Source organism: Monomorium pharaonis, chromosome 2, assembly GCF_013373865.1.
Source record: "Monomorium pharaonis isolate MP-MQ-018 chromosome 2, ASM1337386v2, whole genome shotgun sequence".
NCBI classification, from domain to species: domain Eukaryota; kingdom Metazoa; phylum Arthropoda; class Insecta; order Hymenoptera; family Formicidae; genus Monomorium; species Monomorium pharaonis.
In genome coordinates, this window is record NC_050468.1 from 33,570,762 (window position 1) to 33,587,022 (window position 16,261).

At 38.9% G+C, this 16,261-nt stretch overlaps 2 protein-coding genes across 21 annotated transcripts in view; one reads left to right on the forward strand and one right to left on the reverse strand.

Moving 5' to 3' along the window:
• The window catches only part of LOC105834665 (ras GTPase-activating protein raskol), a 313,516-nt gene that overhangs the window by 64,756 nt on the left and 232,499 nt on the right, over positions 1–16,261 (reverse strand). The window contains exon 1 of one of the 20 annotated variants that reach the window (XM_012677324.3): positions 410–1,367. The exons of 18 other annotated variants lie outside the window; for them this stretch is intronic. In XM_012677324.3, coding sequence (XP_012532778.1) covers positions 410–1,367 — 958 coding nt within the window. Of the gene's footprint in view, positions 1–409; positions 4,093–16,261 lie in introns of those variants that run through there. One more of the 20 variants, XM_012677325.3, reaches the window with a different exon arrangement.
• On the forward strand, positions 6,918–15,935 carry LOC105834663. The gene is made up of 2 exons (XM_028194268.2): positions 6,918–14,166; positions 14,692–15,935. Exons 1-2 carry the CDS (start codon positions 14,021–14,023, stop codon positions 15,836–15,838), a joined length of 1,293 nt encoding a protein of 430 aa, XP_028050069.1. The 5' UTR covers positions 6,918–14,020; the 3' UTR covers positions 15,839–15,935.

The window sequence follows — 16,261 nt, forward strand, 5'->3', positions numbered from 1 at the left end:
TTTTTTTCATCATTAAGAGTTGAAAAGACCATCGAACTTTTCGTACTAAAAAAAAAAGTAGGTCCACTCAAGTTTTAGTCATAGATCAGAAATATTTGTATATAAGTATACATGTGATTTTTAATTATAAAAGATTGGTTGCTCACTATCGCTAGTGAAATATCTAATGAATATCTAACGGATATATTATGACTGATAAATCGCTCCAGTGATTCAATGAACTACTTTAATAATATGAATCAACGTTAATCCGGAATTATATATCAATGTAGCGTACACGATGTTGAGCGTAATTATGCTAAACAATACGCATCTTTATCGCGTCTATGATTTATCGTAACCGGCGAGAATCCGGACTGAGAAAATCTACATAGCGTTTTAACAAAACCGGAAAGACTCGTTTGTCTACCTGAGTGCATACCGCCGTCGATATCGGCATCCTCGAAGACGGACGACTCGACGACGCATTCATCATCGGCGACACCGGGTTCCTCGGTGGTTTCTTCATTCTTGAATCTATCGTCACTCGCACGAACGTCCGCTTTCTCGGCGACGCAGCATGGACTGTCGACGGACGCGTGCCGGCCGAGCCGCACCAGCGTGCTGTTGCTCCTCGCAAGCTTGGTGCTGTGGGTCCTGCGGATCAGCAGATTCGTGAGAGTCGTGTTCTGCTTGATCCTCGGCTCTTGATGGCTGATCCTGTGCTCGCGCCCGGAGCCGGTAGACTTCGAGGCGGACTCGATAACGATTCTCGTAGCGGGCTGCTTATCCTCGCCCCGAGCGGCGGAGCTCGCCGATGATTTCTTCCTGCATCCGGCTGCATCCTGGCTCTCCACGTCGAAGCAGCCGATGGTGTTGTTCAAACGGCCGTCCTTCCTACTTCCGCCGGAGTCCTTCCGGCCGGTGAACCTGCTCTGAAATCGCTCGATGGTCTTGAACGATCTCGTTCTCTCGACCTTCTTCCTCTGCTCCTGGGCAGCCTGCTGGCCGCTGGGCGTCCGCTCGCACGCCTTGGACGCCTCGAAGATCCTCGTCAACGACTGCACCTTCCCCCTCACCTCGGGCAACGCGGTCTCGTCCGCGTTCCTCCTCCTCCTCGCGCTCGACGCGAGGTCGTCGTTGTTGCTCAAGGTGCGCGTCAGCGACCCGGACGTCGGCGTCGTCTTCGACGCGCTACCGATCGGGTAGGTGTTGCAGGCGAATTTCTCGCAGCTGCTGTCCGTCGAGTGACCCTTGGTCAGCTTGGCGATCGGCGCTTGCCGCGCCGACTGCTGCTGCTGCTGCTGCTGCTCGTTACCGTCCAACGGCACGTAGAACGTGGATCGCCGCTTCGGCGACTCCTCCGGGTTTTCAATGGTGGTCAGCATGTCGTCTTCGCATGTCCTTTCCAGATCCTCTCAAAACGACGCGAATTACACCGGCGTCGCGCCAGATATTGTCCGACTATCGTGAGCCGTCTCGAATTTATCAGTCAGTCAGAACTTATCAGCGCTGCTCTCGGGTTTCTTTTTCACACACAAGACGCCGATTAGCTGTTTATCCGTCGCGCTGACATCCGCTCTATCTCGCGCGATTTCCTCTCGATCGACTCGCCCTTCTCGAGGGTCAAGAGTACCCCACACGCCGTCGAGATCCCCGACAACGTCGTAACAACAACGGCGATTACATCTCCTCTCGGAATCGGGACTTTCGTGACGCGGCCCTTTCGAGGGATCGTCGTCGACTTGTCCCTTCGGAATATTCCCTCTCGGCCGCTTTCACTCCCCCCTCTTCTCGCGCTCTTGCGCTAAATATAGACGGACTATCGAACGGCGCAGACGTGAGGGTTAGAGAGAGATGGGGCACGCGCCAAGTTGAGCCAAGACGAATATCAGCTGGTTGTGTTATCTCTGTGCGCCGATACTCGCGCGGACCGACGCGCGGACGCGAGGCGTTGAACTGCGAACGCGCGCGACCCTTCGGTCCGTTTCGTCCTCCTGCCGTGGCGGCGCGCCAAGTCCGGCTTCTTTCCCAAAGAGCTACCTTTAAGTTTGTTTTACGCTCCGTTCAGATATATATACGTCCTCGTCAGCGCGGCGGCAAATTCTTCCCTTATACACGCATAATTTTACATGTCCTTTTCTTGAAAACCCCTCCGTGTACTTTTAAACGTTTGTTGCAACTTGCCTTTACACACTCTTTACGTTTTCACCATACTTTAACTTTCAATTAGATTTGAGATTATTCGATTCGTTCCTATTTTGGTTTTCTGTCTCGGAATGTGCCGAACTTGTTAGGTAAACAACATCCGGTATTTCTCGCTCCTGCCGCTCTGACAATAAAACGAATCCTTCGTCTACCTGCCCCGGGAGAAAATCGCGCCGGAGGAGGCGCGACGCAGGCTCGGCGAGAGAGATCGAAGGACGCGGGGAGGATTCGCCGCAGAAGAAACCTGGATGGAAGGAGATGCAGCTGGCGAGATTGCAGGTGGAACTGGTCGAAGAATCCGCGACGATCGCACAGAACTGCCGCGGATAGGACGGACGCGTACGCCGTTGTTGGAATTGTTGGCAAAGCCGGTCGAGATTTACGATCGGGCCGAGCGCTCTCCGAGTCGTCGTAAGGGGACGAGGGGGGAAGAGGGAAAAGATGGGGACGATTTATAGGAACCGGATTATAATCCACTAAATTCACCGGGAGGAGGAAAAGACGCGCGCGCGCCGTAATAAACGCGACGCCGTAGATTACGATCGAGGATTGTCGATCGCGCGGGCGCGCGCACACACACACACACCGACACACACCTGTCACCGATTATTAGCCTTCAATTTCTTCTACGAGTTCGCGCATTCCAACGCGCAGTTTTCCACGCTCCGCGATCGTGGGATCGAGCGGAGGAGAAAGAGAGAGAAAGAGGGAGAGAGAAAGAGAAAGAGCGATCGCGGTTCACCTCGAGACACACATCACATATCGGAGATAAACTCCTCTCATCGAGGACGGGTTCCTCCGTCCCACATATACATACACATATATGCACACGCACTTCACGCACCGAATTTAACTGCGCTCGAACTGGCCGCTCGATGGATCGCGATCTATCGCGCGCGGCGCGTCTTCGAGCGACAGTCGCACGGTTGCCGCTGCGCCGAGAAAAAGAGAGGTGTTCCCGCGAGAGGTGATCCGGTTCTCACGAGCTCTCTCTCTCTCACGCGCGACAATCGCACCTGCTTCTCACCGATCGCGACGGCGGAGGATACACCCACGCGCGAATGGAAAGCGCGTTGTTTTGTTTTTTTTTTTTCTTTTACCGTTCTATTGTCAACGCGTACGCGACAACGGCGTTGCGCGCGATCGGTCCGCACCGCCGACGGACTCACGACTATCTGGCTCGACGAGAGCCGGACTTAATTCCGAGCATGCCGCGAGCGCCTCTATCGGCGCGGCGGTTTCCTCGGCTCGTGTAAAAGAGAGAGAAAGAGAGACGGAGAAGGAGAGAGGGGGACAAAGAGGAAAAGAGACAACCGACCTGTCGGAGGATCGGCGACGAATGCACGCGCGTCGACTGCACTGTACGCTGCACTCGACCAGACTTCCAAGAGTGCTTGAGGATCGTCAGGAAGATCTATCGTGATTTACAGTAAAGCGCGGCGAAATGAATAAAAGGATATGTACCAGAGAATAACTTTTAAGCATATTTTGGCTCTACAGTATCAGTTAATAAAAGTGATCGAAATTTAAAAGCTGCAAGTTTCTTAGATGTATTATTTCTTTTTCCGAGTCAACGACAAACAATTTTGATCGCGAATAATTTAATTTTGGCTCTGAACCCAATTGCAAAGAAAAAAAAAACAACAAAAAGTTTGGCTTACAATGATATACGTAATAAAGAGGACCCTATTTTGCTGTAGTTTTAGATAAATAATTTTTAAACGGGTAAAATAAATTTTTGTACGAATATTTATTATAATTTTAGTACAAGTACAAAATTTGCAAAATTTGATTTAATTCGTAATGCTACTTTCTTATGAAATAATTGCAAACAAATATAAAGTGCAATTTTGCATTTAAAAATGAACAAAAAATTAAATAACTTTTAAATTAATGAGAAAATTATGTTCAAATTTTAGAAATATTCAAACATAATATAATAATACAATAGAACAATCTATAAAATTGTTTAAAATTTATTAATAATATAATTTGAAATGTGCCACATATTTATATTCTTAAATCGCAAAAAAATTGATTTTTAAAATCTTATCGTTAAAAAAAAAATAAGAACACACGCCGAAAATATAATAGTTAGAAAAAACTAAACAAAATTTTGAAAAATTTTCCTAAATAAAAAAACGATTATGGTATTGTGTTTTCTATTTTTTCGTATTAATTTCCGTAAATGCACATAAATTTTGGACTTAAAGCTTTCACGGCCATTGACGTTGCATATGAATTTTATAAATTTCTAATATAATCTTTAAAACAGAGGTAGAATTCAAAATGAAGATCTAAGTTGAAATGCTGTGTAAGAAAAAGTCAAGAATCGCTTCTGGCAAGTGTCAGTTTCGACTGACGGCCAGCAAGGAAACTGTCAAGAGTCTAAACTTTACAGAAAATTAAATAAAAATATGCTACTGAAGTTGATAAAGCTTCCTTTATTCCAAACTTCCCATAACTTCCAATCTTTTCAGATATTTTTCGATTTGATTTTATGAAATAAAAATTTTTCTGCACAATTGGGAATAGATAGAAAGAAACATATTTTTTATTTATGTGCAATGTGAAAGTGTATTGCAAACATATCATAAACATCACCAGTAATTAAGACGTAATAATAACTGAGGAGATAATTACAACTGTGGGTCTTACGTAATGACGCACTAATTGTTACGCGGGCGTACGATGTAAAACGTTTCCATTTGAAATAAAAAACTCGATTTCGAGAGAACCTGAGAAATTGTTGTACCAAAAAACCATGCATGTTTTACCTTTTAAAAATAATATAAGGAGCAAAAAATATTATCTTATAATTGTGCGACAATCTTTTTCATTATATTGTTCGTTATACAATTGCAAATTTTTCTCTTCCGATTCGTTTCCTATGGCTTGCTTTTGTGTTTCCGATCGTTTCACCATCGATGTGAATTCCGTGACGTTTGAAAAACCGGCAAAAATTTTCTCCAACAAATTGAGCATGTCTTTATAAGAAAATCTCCATGACTTAACCGAGCTCACGTTTGTAACTGTTTCTTCATTTTACTACCTGCTCGACTTCCTTCTCCACGCTGTTCCATTTCAAAACGATAGTTTATGATTACAATTTTCATTCCATGAAAACTGTAAAATTTTCTTTGAATATGGAAGAAGATGTCAATAATTGTTTTAAAATTACATATTTATATAATTAATAAATTTACTTTATAAAGCCACCTGATTATTTGACTTTAATGCTGAATATGTTTTTTTTATAACAATTAAAATTAAAAAACCAAGTAAGTTTATGTAATATTGCATTATATTGTTTACACTCTTTATTTACACATCTCTACAAATTCTATTAAATTTTCTGTCTGTTTCTGTCACAGTAATGATTACACATGTAGAAAAAAAGACTTTTCGAGCCTTAGAACAAAATTGTTTCCGGAAGTTTTTTAACGCTGAATACAAATCCGGAAGTAACTAATCTCGTTTTTTATGTTTTTCTTTCGTTAAATTGTGTTACGAGAGGACAAAGTTACCGAATATTATATTGAGATATGATGGAAAGTTCAACTTTTTGCTAGCTTAAAAATGTATACCGCCGAAATTTGTATGCGGACGTAGAAATTGCGTTTCAAGGCTAGCAGTCAAAAGGAGGTCTGAGAAAGGATGTGACCCGATAAATAACGTCGGCTCAGGGTGAACTATTCAGATTTCAAAGCCACGTTTTCGTTTCGTGATAGCCACTCTCTAAGACGGCTTAGGACGATTTATGCGATGTCGCGATAGACAAAAAGCTCTTTCGAATTTCAAATATTTATGTCGATTGAAATAAGAGTTTCATTAGAGCAAGATATGCCGTAAATTCATTTGCAAATTAAATATAGAATTTGTTGCGGTTTGATTAATTTTTCGTAACGCCTGTTGTTTACAAAAATATTGCAAGAAATTTCCAAGATCTCTATTCCATGTTTTCGCTCGAAACTGCTGTTTGGAAAATAAGAAGCCCTTTCAATCGTGTGTTCACCTAGCGTTTCGGTAAATAATGCGTTTGTCTTACTTTCACAAGTGTCTTTCCTTTTTTCTTTCTGCTTCCACAATTATAATTTATTTGTAATCGGGGAAAACGCGTGCGTTCATGCAATAATTCTTCGAAAGTAAACTCGTGTGAAAATTTCACTTTTATGCATTACGCGTTGGCTCCCACGATGGCTACAGCCGTAATTGTTACCTTTTGACTAGTGTTGCGCCAAAGGTGATGGCTCTTTTGCCTGAGATTGCTAAAGATTACTACTGTTTACATTGTTACCTTTTTGGTAATGCTTCCTCTAAAAAAAACCATTAAATCTAGCTTCTCTGCTGGAAATTCATTCAAAAAGCCGGAATTTGACCGGAAACTGAAAGGCGGCAACCGTTTTCCTAGTCCGTGATTTTCTTAGTCTTTTCTTCTCTTCTTTTTGTTCAAACGAGTCAAAAAAGTTGATTTATCAAAATGAGATGAAAATTTCGTACGTAAATGTTCTGGAAACATAATCGTCTAAAAAACATGTGTAAAATTACATTTACATGGAGACTTAATTGTCAGCAAATATAAATTTTATCAATTTCTTGATATCATGGATTCCATTTTTAAAAAACTTATATAATAAAGTATTTAAAAATTAAAAAAAATCTTCAGGTTTGTATATTTAAGATTCTACACATTTTAACTTAATTTCATATACATGATATTTTCGAAAATTTAAAAAAAATTTAAATCGTAAAAATTAAAACGTTACTATAATGTCTTTATATAAGATAAAATCCAAAATTGCAATTTTATATATTTTGTTAGCAATACATATAGATAAAAAAAGGTGTAAGAATGACGAATTGACAATAAGCAAAAATTATTTTCTATTAAACGGTTGTAGAAATAGATTAAAATATATATTGCCTTTCACGTATGTATCTTATGTATGTATCTTGAAATAACTTTAAATCGACTCCTTTCATTTGAATAAAGCTTAAATGAAGCTAATCTTTTTTTGTAATGGATTAAATTGATTGATGTCGCATATGCCAATTAGAATATGTTCGTACGCAATCGATGATGCAATTATCCTCAACAATCAGCTGGGTAAATTGCGAGAAAGTAAGTTGTAAGTTCCGCTGGTATTTAATGTCATAATTTAAAACGTAAATCTAAATTATTCAATTAATTAAAAAAAAAAGTCGACGAGTTAAAAACGCAACAAATATGATATGATTATTTTTAAGAGCAAATTTAACTTTCATAAAAATTTAGAAGTTAGTTTTTTAATTTCGAATGCAAATTAGAAATGGGTTTTTCATTACATCATTGCATCATTGATTTATGCCATTAATAGAACAAAAATTTTCGTTCAAGTCACAAATTTTTACACAGACTCATAACGCAACTTCCACGTGTCGTGAGACACGATCGTTCGTATCGTTTGCGACATCGCTAATTGTAATAATGCGCAAGATCCGGCGCTGGCGCCGAACGCGCTTTCCTCATCGCGGATTGACGCGCTGTGCCGCCGCTTAAAATGAATAATGACCCGGAGCCAGTTATACGGGTGCGATTGTTAAGCGAGCAAAGCGAGCAATCCCAAGGGTTGCGGATTCCCTTTGTGCCACCCACACGCACTGCGTACAGGAAACTTCATTTTCCGGTTGCGACCGGAAATTTTGTCCTCTCAGATTTACCGTAGCGGTTATGTGATGGCTTCTACATGTAAAATTTCATTACAGTGAAAATCGAACCCGCTGTGCGTTAAATTTTTGTGCGGACAATAGGAACCGAACGTTCTTTTGTTAGAAAACAACGTTTTCTCACGGACTAAAATTCGTGATCAGAAACTAAATCGTTGAGTGTTCGCTTAAAAATGTGGAAAGCTCCAAAAAAGGTACGACGAGTCCCGGGCATTTGCCCCATACCGAATCTTTTGTCGCGTGTATAATGCAATTAGCATTTTATGACAGCGCTACCCGGGAAATGCACTCACAAGCACGTTTTCGACGTCACTTATCTCCCTCGCACCAAAAGCAGGCGTCTGAGCACGTGCCTTTGAAGCTGACGTTCGCAACATCCGCCGTGCACGACAGGGAATCTTAACGACCTGTACTTAAACGAGTTAGACAGCACCGATCCCGGTATAGCGTGGCAATTAAACACTTTTTTTCTAGTCACGAGACAAAATAGAATGCTTAGAGAAAATAACTGGAAGTACGTGAATCGTACGTGAGAAATTTCGCGGCGTGTACGATTCTATCGTAATGAAGCTGCCATTACTGTTTAACAATTGATGGACATTAATGATGGATGTATTATAATAAAAATAATTTAAACACAAAAGATATTTGTGGATAAATAATTTTAAAGCAATTTATTTATAATGGAAATTAAAATAAATAAAAACGAAAAATAATTTAATCTATCTTTTCGGGCTTTGAGCGACATAATAATATCAAAAGTTGTGTGATTATTTATTGATAAAATACGTAAATACTATCACAGCAAATATGATATATAAGTACGGAAAATTTTTTTTTAATAATCACTTTTTTGTTACGATTTATCGAAGCTTGTTACCGATAATACTATTAGCTGAGCAAGCTGAATATAGAATTTTAATGCTCTTTCGATATCGCGTGTTTACGTTTCATTGAAAATTACAGATATAATTCTCACGAGCTGAAAATATGGTTAATCTGGGTATGTTGAAACGGTTTTTGTGCGAATTCGCGCAAACGAATGAATGGAAACGAAGGGACGACATAAACAAGAAAATATTCGTTTTCTCCCAGGAACTCGTGTGCATTCGCGTGGGGGCTGTAAATTTCTTGTAGGATTCGAATCTTGCGACTACACGTATCAGCGCGGCGGGCATAAAAATTGTAATTGCTTGCAGGAAATTACAAGATCGCGGTCTCGCGCTCGATCCCAGATGCGATTAAATGTTAAGCACAGCTTCCCGTATACTCTCGTGCAGCGAGATTCGACGCGAGTAATATAGGAAATTAATGAAGAATACGTGACGTACGTTTTCGAGTACGTAGAATATGATTGTTGTAATTATTAATTAATTTAATAACCTAGAACAATTTGAAAATGAGCACGTACACAAGTAACGAAGTAACAGAAGGCAGAAACCTATGCATAGCGTATATAATACAATTTAAATGAAAAGTATGATATTAAAAGTTAGAGCATTCAAATGCTCTAATTGAATTGCATTTAGGGTGATTTTTAATATTATTAGTGGTAAATTTGATAAATCGAACTGGAAGAAAACATTTTTTAATATATTTTTTTATATTTATATCTTTGAATAAATATTTTGCATATTTAGCATGCAATATTTGTGTTAAGAATGCATTTAGTATAAAGATATTTTCTTGCTTTCTCATAAATTTTATTTTATTGTTATCTTTATTATCGGAGCTCATTTATAACGATATAATACATTTCGATAATAACGGTTTGGATTAATCTTATCGGAGAGTGCATTAAATGTATGTTATTCCAGTTTAATAGTTCAATTTTACGCTGCAAAATTGTGTTTATGTTACGGGGATATAAAACAAGGATATCTTCGCGAATAAACATTATAGAAATAATACTTCCGTGTGTACGTCATAAAACTCTAAAGTTACTTGTATGTACTCAGCAAACTTCATCTTCGATTGAAGCTTACATAACTCCTAACCCTTGCAAAAAATTATATATACGAGGGTCACGTTTATTGCATCGTGGATTAGTAAAAAAAAAAAATGCACGCACGTACGTGATTAGTATGACGTAATTATTATCCGCGGCGTTCAAAGATGCGGCGCGATTGACCGGTCGCACATTCCATTATACATCCTATTATCGGCGGCAATTAACGTGGCGCTATCTCAATTCCGGTTCCTCGACTGTACGCGCAGGGAGTAAGTGTCGGATTTACGATGAGATTAAGCGAGGGAGAAATGAGAGGAGGGGAAAGGGAGATTAAGGAGTGCAGGGGATGAGCATTGAAGAAACGAGAATTACGTGTGGGAAGACGAAACCTTATAGCGAAGTGCGTGTAGGCGAAGCCTCGACGAGCGATCTCCGTCCTCATCCGTCGTTTTTCGCATCCTTCGCTCTTTTTGCAGTCGCCTTCTCGCGTCTCGACAACGACAGACGCTGCCAAAAGGAGGATGATGATGAAGACGGCTCGACGACACGCTAAGGCGATGATAACGGGGTAGACAAGCGACAGAGTCAATTTGTTCCGACTTGACCTCAAATTTCACTCCATGTTTCTTAAGTATTTGCGTATTTATAGATAGTTTATAGATTGTCCATCAAACTTTAATTAAAAATTCCCAACAAGGATGTACTATTAAATACTACTGCTAATAGTTTTTAGTATAAAAATTGTAACTGAAAATGATTAAATAAAATGTAAAAAAAGTTATAGGTGAAGTTAGATCAGCAACGTAAAGTCTTGCGTTTTAAATTAAAATATTTATTTCTATTCATATATCTATATAAAATAACAAAATAAAAAGAATAAATAAAAAAGTAAATAAAATAGAAGAATAAAAAAAATATCATAAATCTATATCTAATATTTGTATATATATTTTTGCATTTATATAAATCTTTGTAGCTTTTATAATATTTCATAAGTTAAAGAGCGCTGTTCAGATAAAGAGAAAAGTAAGAATCGCGAACAAACTTGTCGACACGGCGACCGTTGCTCCCGTTTTCTGCGGAGCGAAAGGCCCCGCGGCTTGTCGCATGTGCGAAGTCTGCTTTTATCCTGGTATTACCATTCAAGCGTAACGAAACCGCATAGGTGCTGTCTATCGCGCTGTTTGAACAAGCGAACGCCACGACACGCCAATATTCGGCGATATTTAAACATGGGCTTGCCCGACCGGTGACAAACTTATCTTTAAACTTGGCGAATATTTTTCAGATTATTTGCAAAATAAAAAAAAACTTTTTTTATCGCAAAGAGTGTTTCCATATAAATCAAAATCAGTATATAAAAATATGTGATACTTGTGTGAGATAAACAGAATTGACGGATGAATCAAATTCGAAAAAATGAAGATTAGATCATTGACTTATTTCCACTCATTTCAGAAAGTTATCGCTTCTTCACTTTCGGTTAACTTCAAATAATCACGAAGTGTCAAAATTTTAGTTACAATTTGCAGGGGATTATACAAAAGTGGATAAATTAATAGTTTAAAGGGATCTCCAAGAGTTTAAGAACGCAGAGAAGCGGAAACGACAAATTTCTACAAGATGACGAAAGTTCTCAGAACGATCAGCAAAGTTAACTCGCGTTAACCTGTACGTTTAGCAGTTACAATAACCTCTTAGAACTCTATCTTTTTAAGTGTAAAAGGAGAAAGAAAGAAAAAAAGAGAGGAAAAGATAAAATCGAAACAGAAAATTAAATCTTTGTCCGACCGTGAATTCTCGCGAAGTTAAACTTATGCAAATTGTCGTGAAATAACAAAGTCACTGAAAAACATTATGGATCGTTAAAAAATGATGTACATCCTTTCCCGAGGATAATGAATATTTTATCGTGTACATCATAAATGATCCATTAGTGTCCAGCACTTATAATAGCCCTATACAAAAATCGCACGTTATCGTTCCCCTTGTTAAAAATGATTATTCATTATTGGGCCCTAAAGTGGGATGCATTATGGGCGCGCAGTCATATGAAATCGACCGAAAGAATTTGCACAGAGCCGAACAAGGGCAGCTGTAACATAATGTTGGGTAGCTTCTTTCTTCGTAGGGGAGCGGCGGAGCGATTTGCATATGCTTGCCGGACACTGGGTAGCATGCTTATTTCGGGATTTGAATCGATTGACAGACGGAGAGACGGACGGACGGACGACCAGTTTAGTGACCGGTGCAAAATTTGTAGGCATTCGACAATGAAAATTGCATTCGTGATCACGTACCGCGAAGCAACTTTCGCGACTGCCATTGTCACGCATTATTCCGGCCTTACACCTTCATGTGCCGATTATCATAATCATTGTGTGTACCATTTTCAGTCATTAGTCAAATAGAAATTTTTTGCTTCTCGCGCGAGTAATATAAAATTAAAAGTAAAACGTAATATTAAAACTTAAAATTAAAATTACTTTAAACCTATTTTGCTATATTTCTTCCTATGTTTTCCATGTATAATTTTATCCATGTTAGTGTATATTTTAGATAAGATCTGGAAACCAAAATTATGTCCGGTATTTGCGACAAAAGCGACAAACTACGAAAGAAAGTTTCGCGTTCTCAAGTAAGAAAATTAATTGCAATTATTTTACAAACTGCTTAATTTTTATCATGAACTTTTAGTTTCTACTTCTAGTAACTTTAAAAATCTATAAAAAGATAAAATTGTGTGTGTAATTATTTCGATCAAGTATTAATATTAAACAACGACGCATCACATCGTACATGCCGCATGATAAGGTTTTAAGAGTTACAAATATTCAAACGGCGATGCTGAATGGCGCGATTCATTCGGAAAGGGCGTTTCATGAATCACGAGATTCCTTTCATTCTCTCTCTCTGTGATCCCGCAAAAAAGACCGGACGATGACGGACCGGACGACGTCTCTGTATTTCGCTCCCTGGCTAAACCGTTGAGAAAGAAATGTCGCAGACCCGTCTGCGTTAATTCGCGGTGACATACGTAGCCGTAAATGAGTCATCACGAAAAGGAGGCTCCTCTTGCCACGCTCTCCTCGTCTTTGACACGTTTTCCTTTCTCTTGTTCTTCATACTGTCCTCCGCATATTTTCTTCCTCCGAGCACATCCTGCGCGATCGACTGTCCTTTTTTACTTCCTCTGTTCGGTCTCTTTCACTTCGCTTTCTTATCCGGCGTGTATACTTTTTTCTACCCTTTAACTTTTCTCCTCGCGCCGCAGAATAAATACCGTAAAGCCGCCGCTTTGTCATGTGGTATTTTCTAGTCAGCAATTAAAATTAAAATATTAATTCACCGCACGATTGTGATTAAGTAGCGATCGTGCTCGCACTGTTGCAATTAATATTCAGGATAGAGACTTTGTTATTAAACTATAATAACAGATATAATACTTTCTATTTTCCATATTACGTAAAGTTGTGACAATAAATGTGCAAAATATACGTCTGTATATAATCTTAAAAATATAAGGTAAGTTGAGGTAGAAGCCACGCCTTAAAATTTCCATGTTTATGTGTAAATTGTGCTAATAATATGCTTGATATTCAGTAGTGTGTCGACGGTCGTAATTCTTTCACTTTTCTTCAACTTACTGTACTTGTTTCTAAAAAAAAATGTTATCCATGATTTAAAAAAACGGTTGTTGTACGTTACTTAACTATGCAACAATAAATGCAGAAGTATTGCCTACCGGATCGGTGCGAAATGGGAGCTACCCAACGTGACATTTGCAAGCGGATAGAAAAAAATATATTATATCTCTCTGTCGGTTAACAAGCCGGCAACAGGCGGCACAGCCAGTGGTCGAAGTCGCCGAGCGATACAAGACGCGTAATTCGAGCCTGAACCATCGCAACCTTGATCTCGCTATCACGTACCGCAAAGATCCCTTTCTTTCTTCTCGCGATCTGAACCGCGATCGGGTACTGCGACATTTAACGCGAAATTTATTGGAAAAGGCGCGGCTAAGGAGTTTCACAAGAGTGGAGATCTCAAAAGGTGGTCAGGCTATACCACGGGTAAAGGCGCGCTATAAGCTCGAATAATGCGATATGAAATATATAACGTAATTCGATTCCCGACAGTCTCGTGACCTTGAACGTACGCTGCCCATCTGCCACTATGGTTCAGTATCCGTCGGGAAGCACTGTGCTGGAGTGCCAGTTCGAAGCCGATCGACCGGTAGCCCGGATCGTCCAGGTGCCTGCCGCAGTGACCGATCGGGATGGGTGTCTACTCGTGAAGAAGAAATCATCGTCCGACTCGAGGTAAGAAACCGTGTGACTCGAACTGATACACATTGAGTTGATTGAATGAAGAACTGAAAACTTGATAGGATCGTGAGGATCAATGATGAGTGAGCAATAAATTCATATTTTCTAAATAAAGTAATCATAAATATAGAGATTCGGTAATATAAAAAATCCCTCCAAAAAAGAAAAAAGTAAAAAAGATGAGTAAAATTTGTCGATTTATAAGATTATTGTAGAATACAAAATTGTATGTATGTGTATGTGTGTACACGTATAATTTAGATAAAATAATATATATATGTTAAGTATAAGTATTTAGCTAATTTAAATATTTTGATCTATCATTTCATGATTGGTCCAAGGAATATCATGAAATGACACAGATTAAAATACGTAGCAATACTTATACTAGACATATATTTTATGTATGTATAAGTACATATACATTATATTTATCTGACTACTTCGAGCGAGACGAAGGATATAATATGAAACAATCGTTAGAGAATTTTACTTCAAATTGATTTCTTTTATCTTCAGGATGGCATCGCAACGCAAAGACGTAAAAAAACAGCGGGTTCGCCCGAGTGATAGCTGTCAGAAACGGACAACTGATAAATTCATCTTTCCAACAGCCTGTACCCTAAAATCTTATGATCCCACCGACGGTTCGCTTGCTCTAGCTGATAAAGTACAAATTGCCTCCTCGATTTTGGGGGCTGACAAGGACAAAAAGCAACTCGATTCCAGCTCCAAAATGTTGGCAAAATGTTCATCATCGAAAAACATTTTAAAGGAATTTTATTGCGGCGGCAAATCGTCTAAGCAGCCAATGACATTCATTGAATGTGCAACAACACCGAAGGGTCCATTGACTAGAGTCACTCAGTGCTCAACAAAGACAAAAGACGGTGGTACTAATTATTATATATATTTAGGGAAGTCGAAGAAAGATAGTTCTCACAAACTTATTCCGTCAGTAACTGATTCCGCTAAGAGGACAATTCCTGATAAAAAAGCAGATTTGAAAATCGATATTTTGGTCCTACCAGAGATGAAAGGTTCACTTTCTCAAGTAACACGTAAGGACGGTTTGGAAATACCTTCCGAAGTACCATATTCCTTAAAGAAACCCTCGAAAAGATCCAAGACACGAATTCGCAAAACCAGTTGTCAAGCAATTCAACCAGCAGCTAAGGATAGCAGCGATATCCTTTATGCGAAATCTTCGGATGCAAAGGCTTCGCCGATAAAAATATGCACGACGCAAAAGCATCTTGACGCTCAACAATTTCAGCGTTTGGCCTCGGAGCAGAGGCTGCAAACGGAGATCAAGCGGATAGAATTTACAAAGTCGGATAAAGCAGCAGCGTGTCAGAGATCAGCGGTGGCCCCTAGGCGTACTTGCTTAACTCCTGACAGAGTTTCTGAGGATACGTTGCGTTTGCCCAGCGCGCAAGAGTTGCGCGCTCGCTATAAGGGTTACATTCCAGCCTATCAATTGGAAAGATACGAGGCTTGTCGCATCAAAAGAAACGGTCTTCAGGACGAATGTATCCCACCGCTACTGCGAAATCTACTGAAAAAAGAGGAGGAGCAACGTATTTTGGAAAAGTGTAGCAAACGTGAACGGAAAGTAGATCAATTATGTCAGAGTGGAATGACTATTCAAATCAGAATGAATTGATGAACCACATCCAAACTAAATTTCTGTAATATATGGAATAATATTAGAAATTGAGAAAATAAAAATAAATTATATTTTATTGAAAATAAGATCAAAAGTGTATTCGTGATTATTGAAAAATGATCATGCACAATAGCATCATACATTATATTAAATTGTTAATTCTTTAAAGTAAAATATAATTATTCACCTGTGTTCTAATACATATTATAACTGTAATTATCAAAGGTTTGTAATAAATAATAAAATTTATAATAAAATTTGTAATAAAAATAAGAGGTATATTCTACATTATTTTTAAAAAGGTACCAGATTTTTTTTAATTTTACACTTCAAAAATACATTTACAGATTGTATCAAATGTATTTCGAAAAAGCATTTATTATTATAACATGTAAACACTGAGATGTAATTAATTATGAT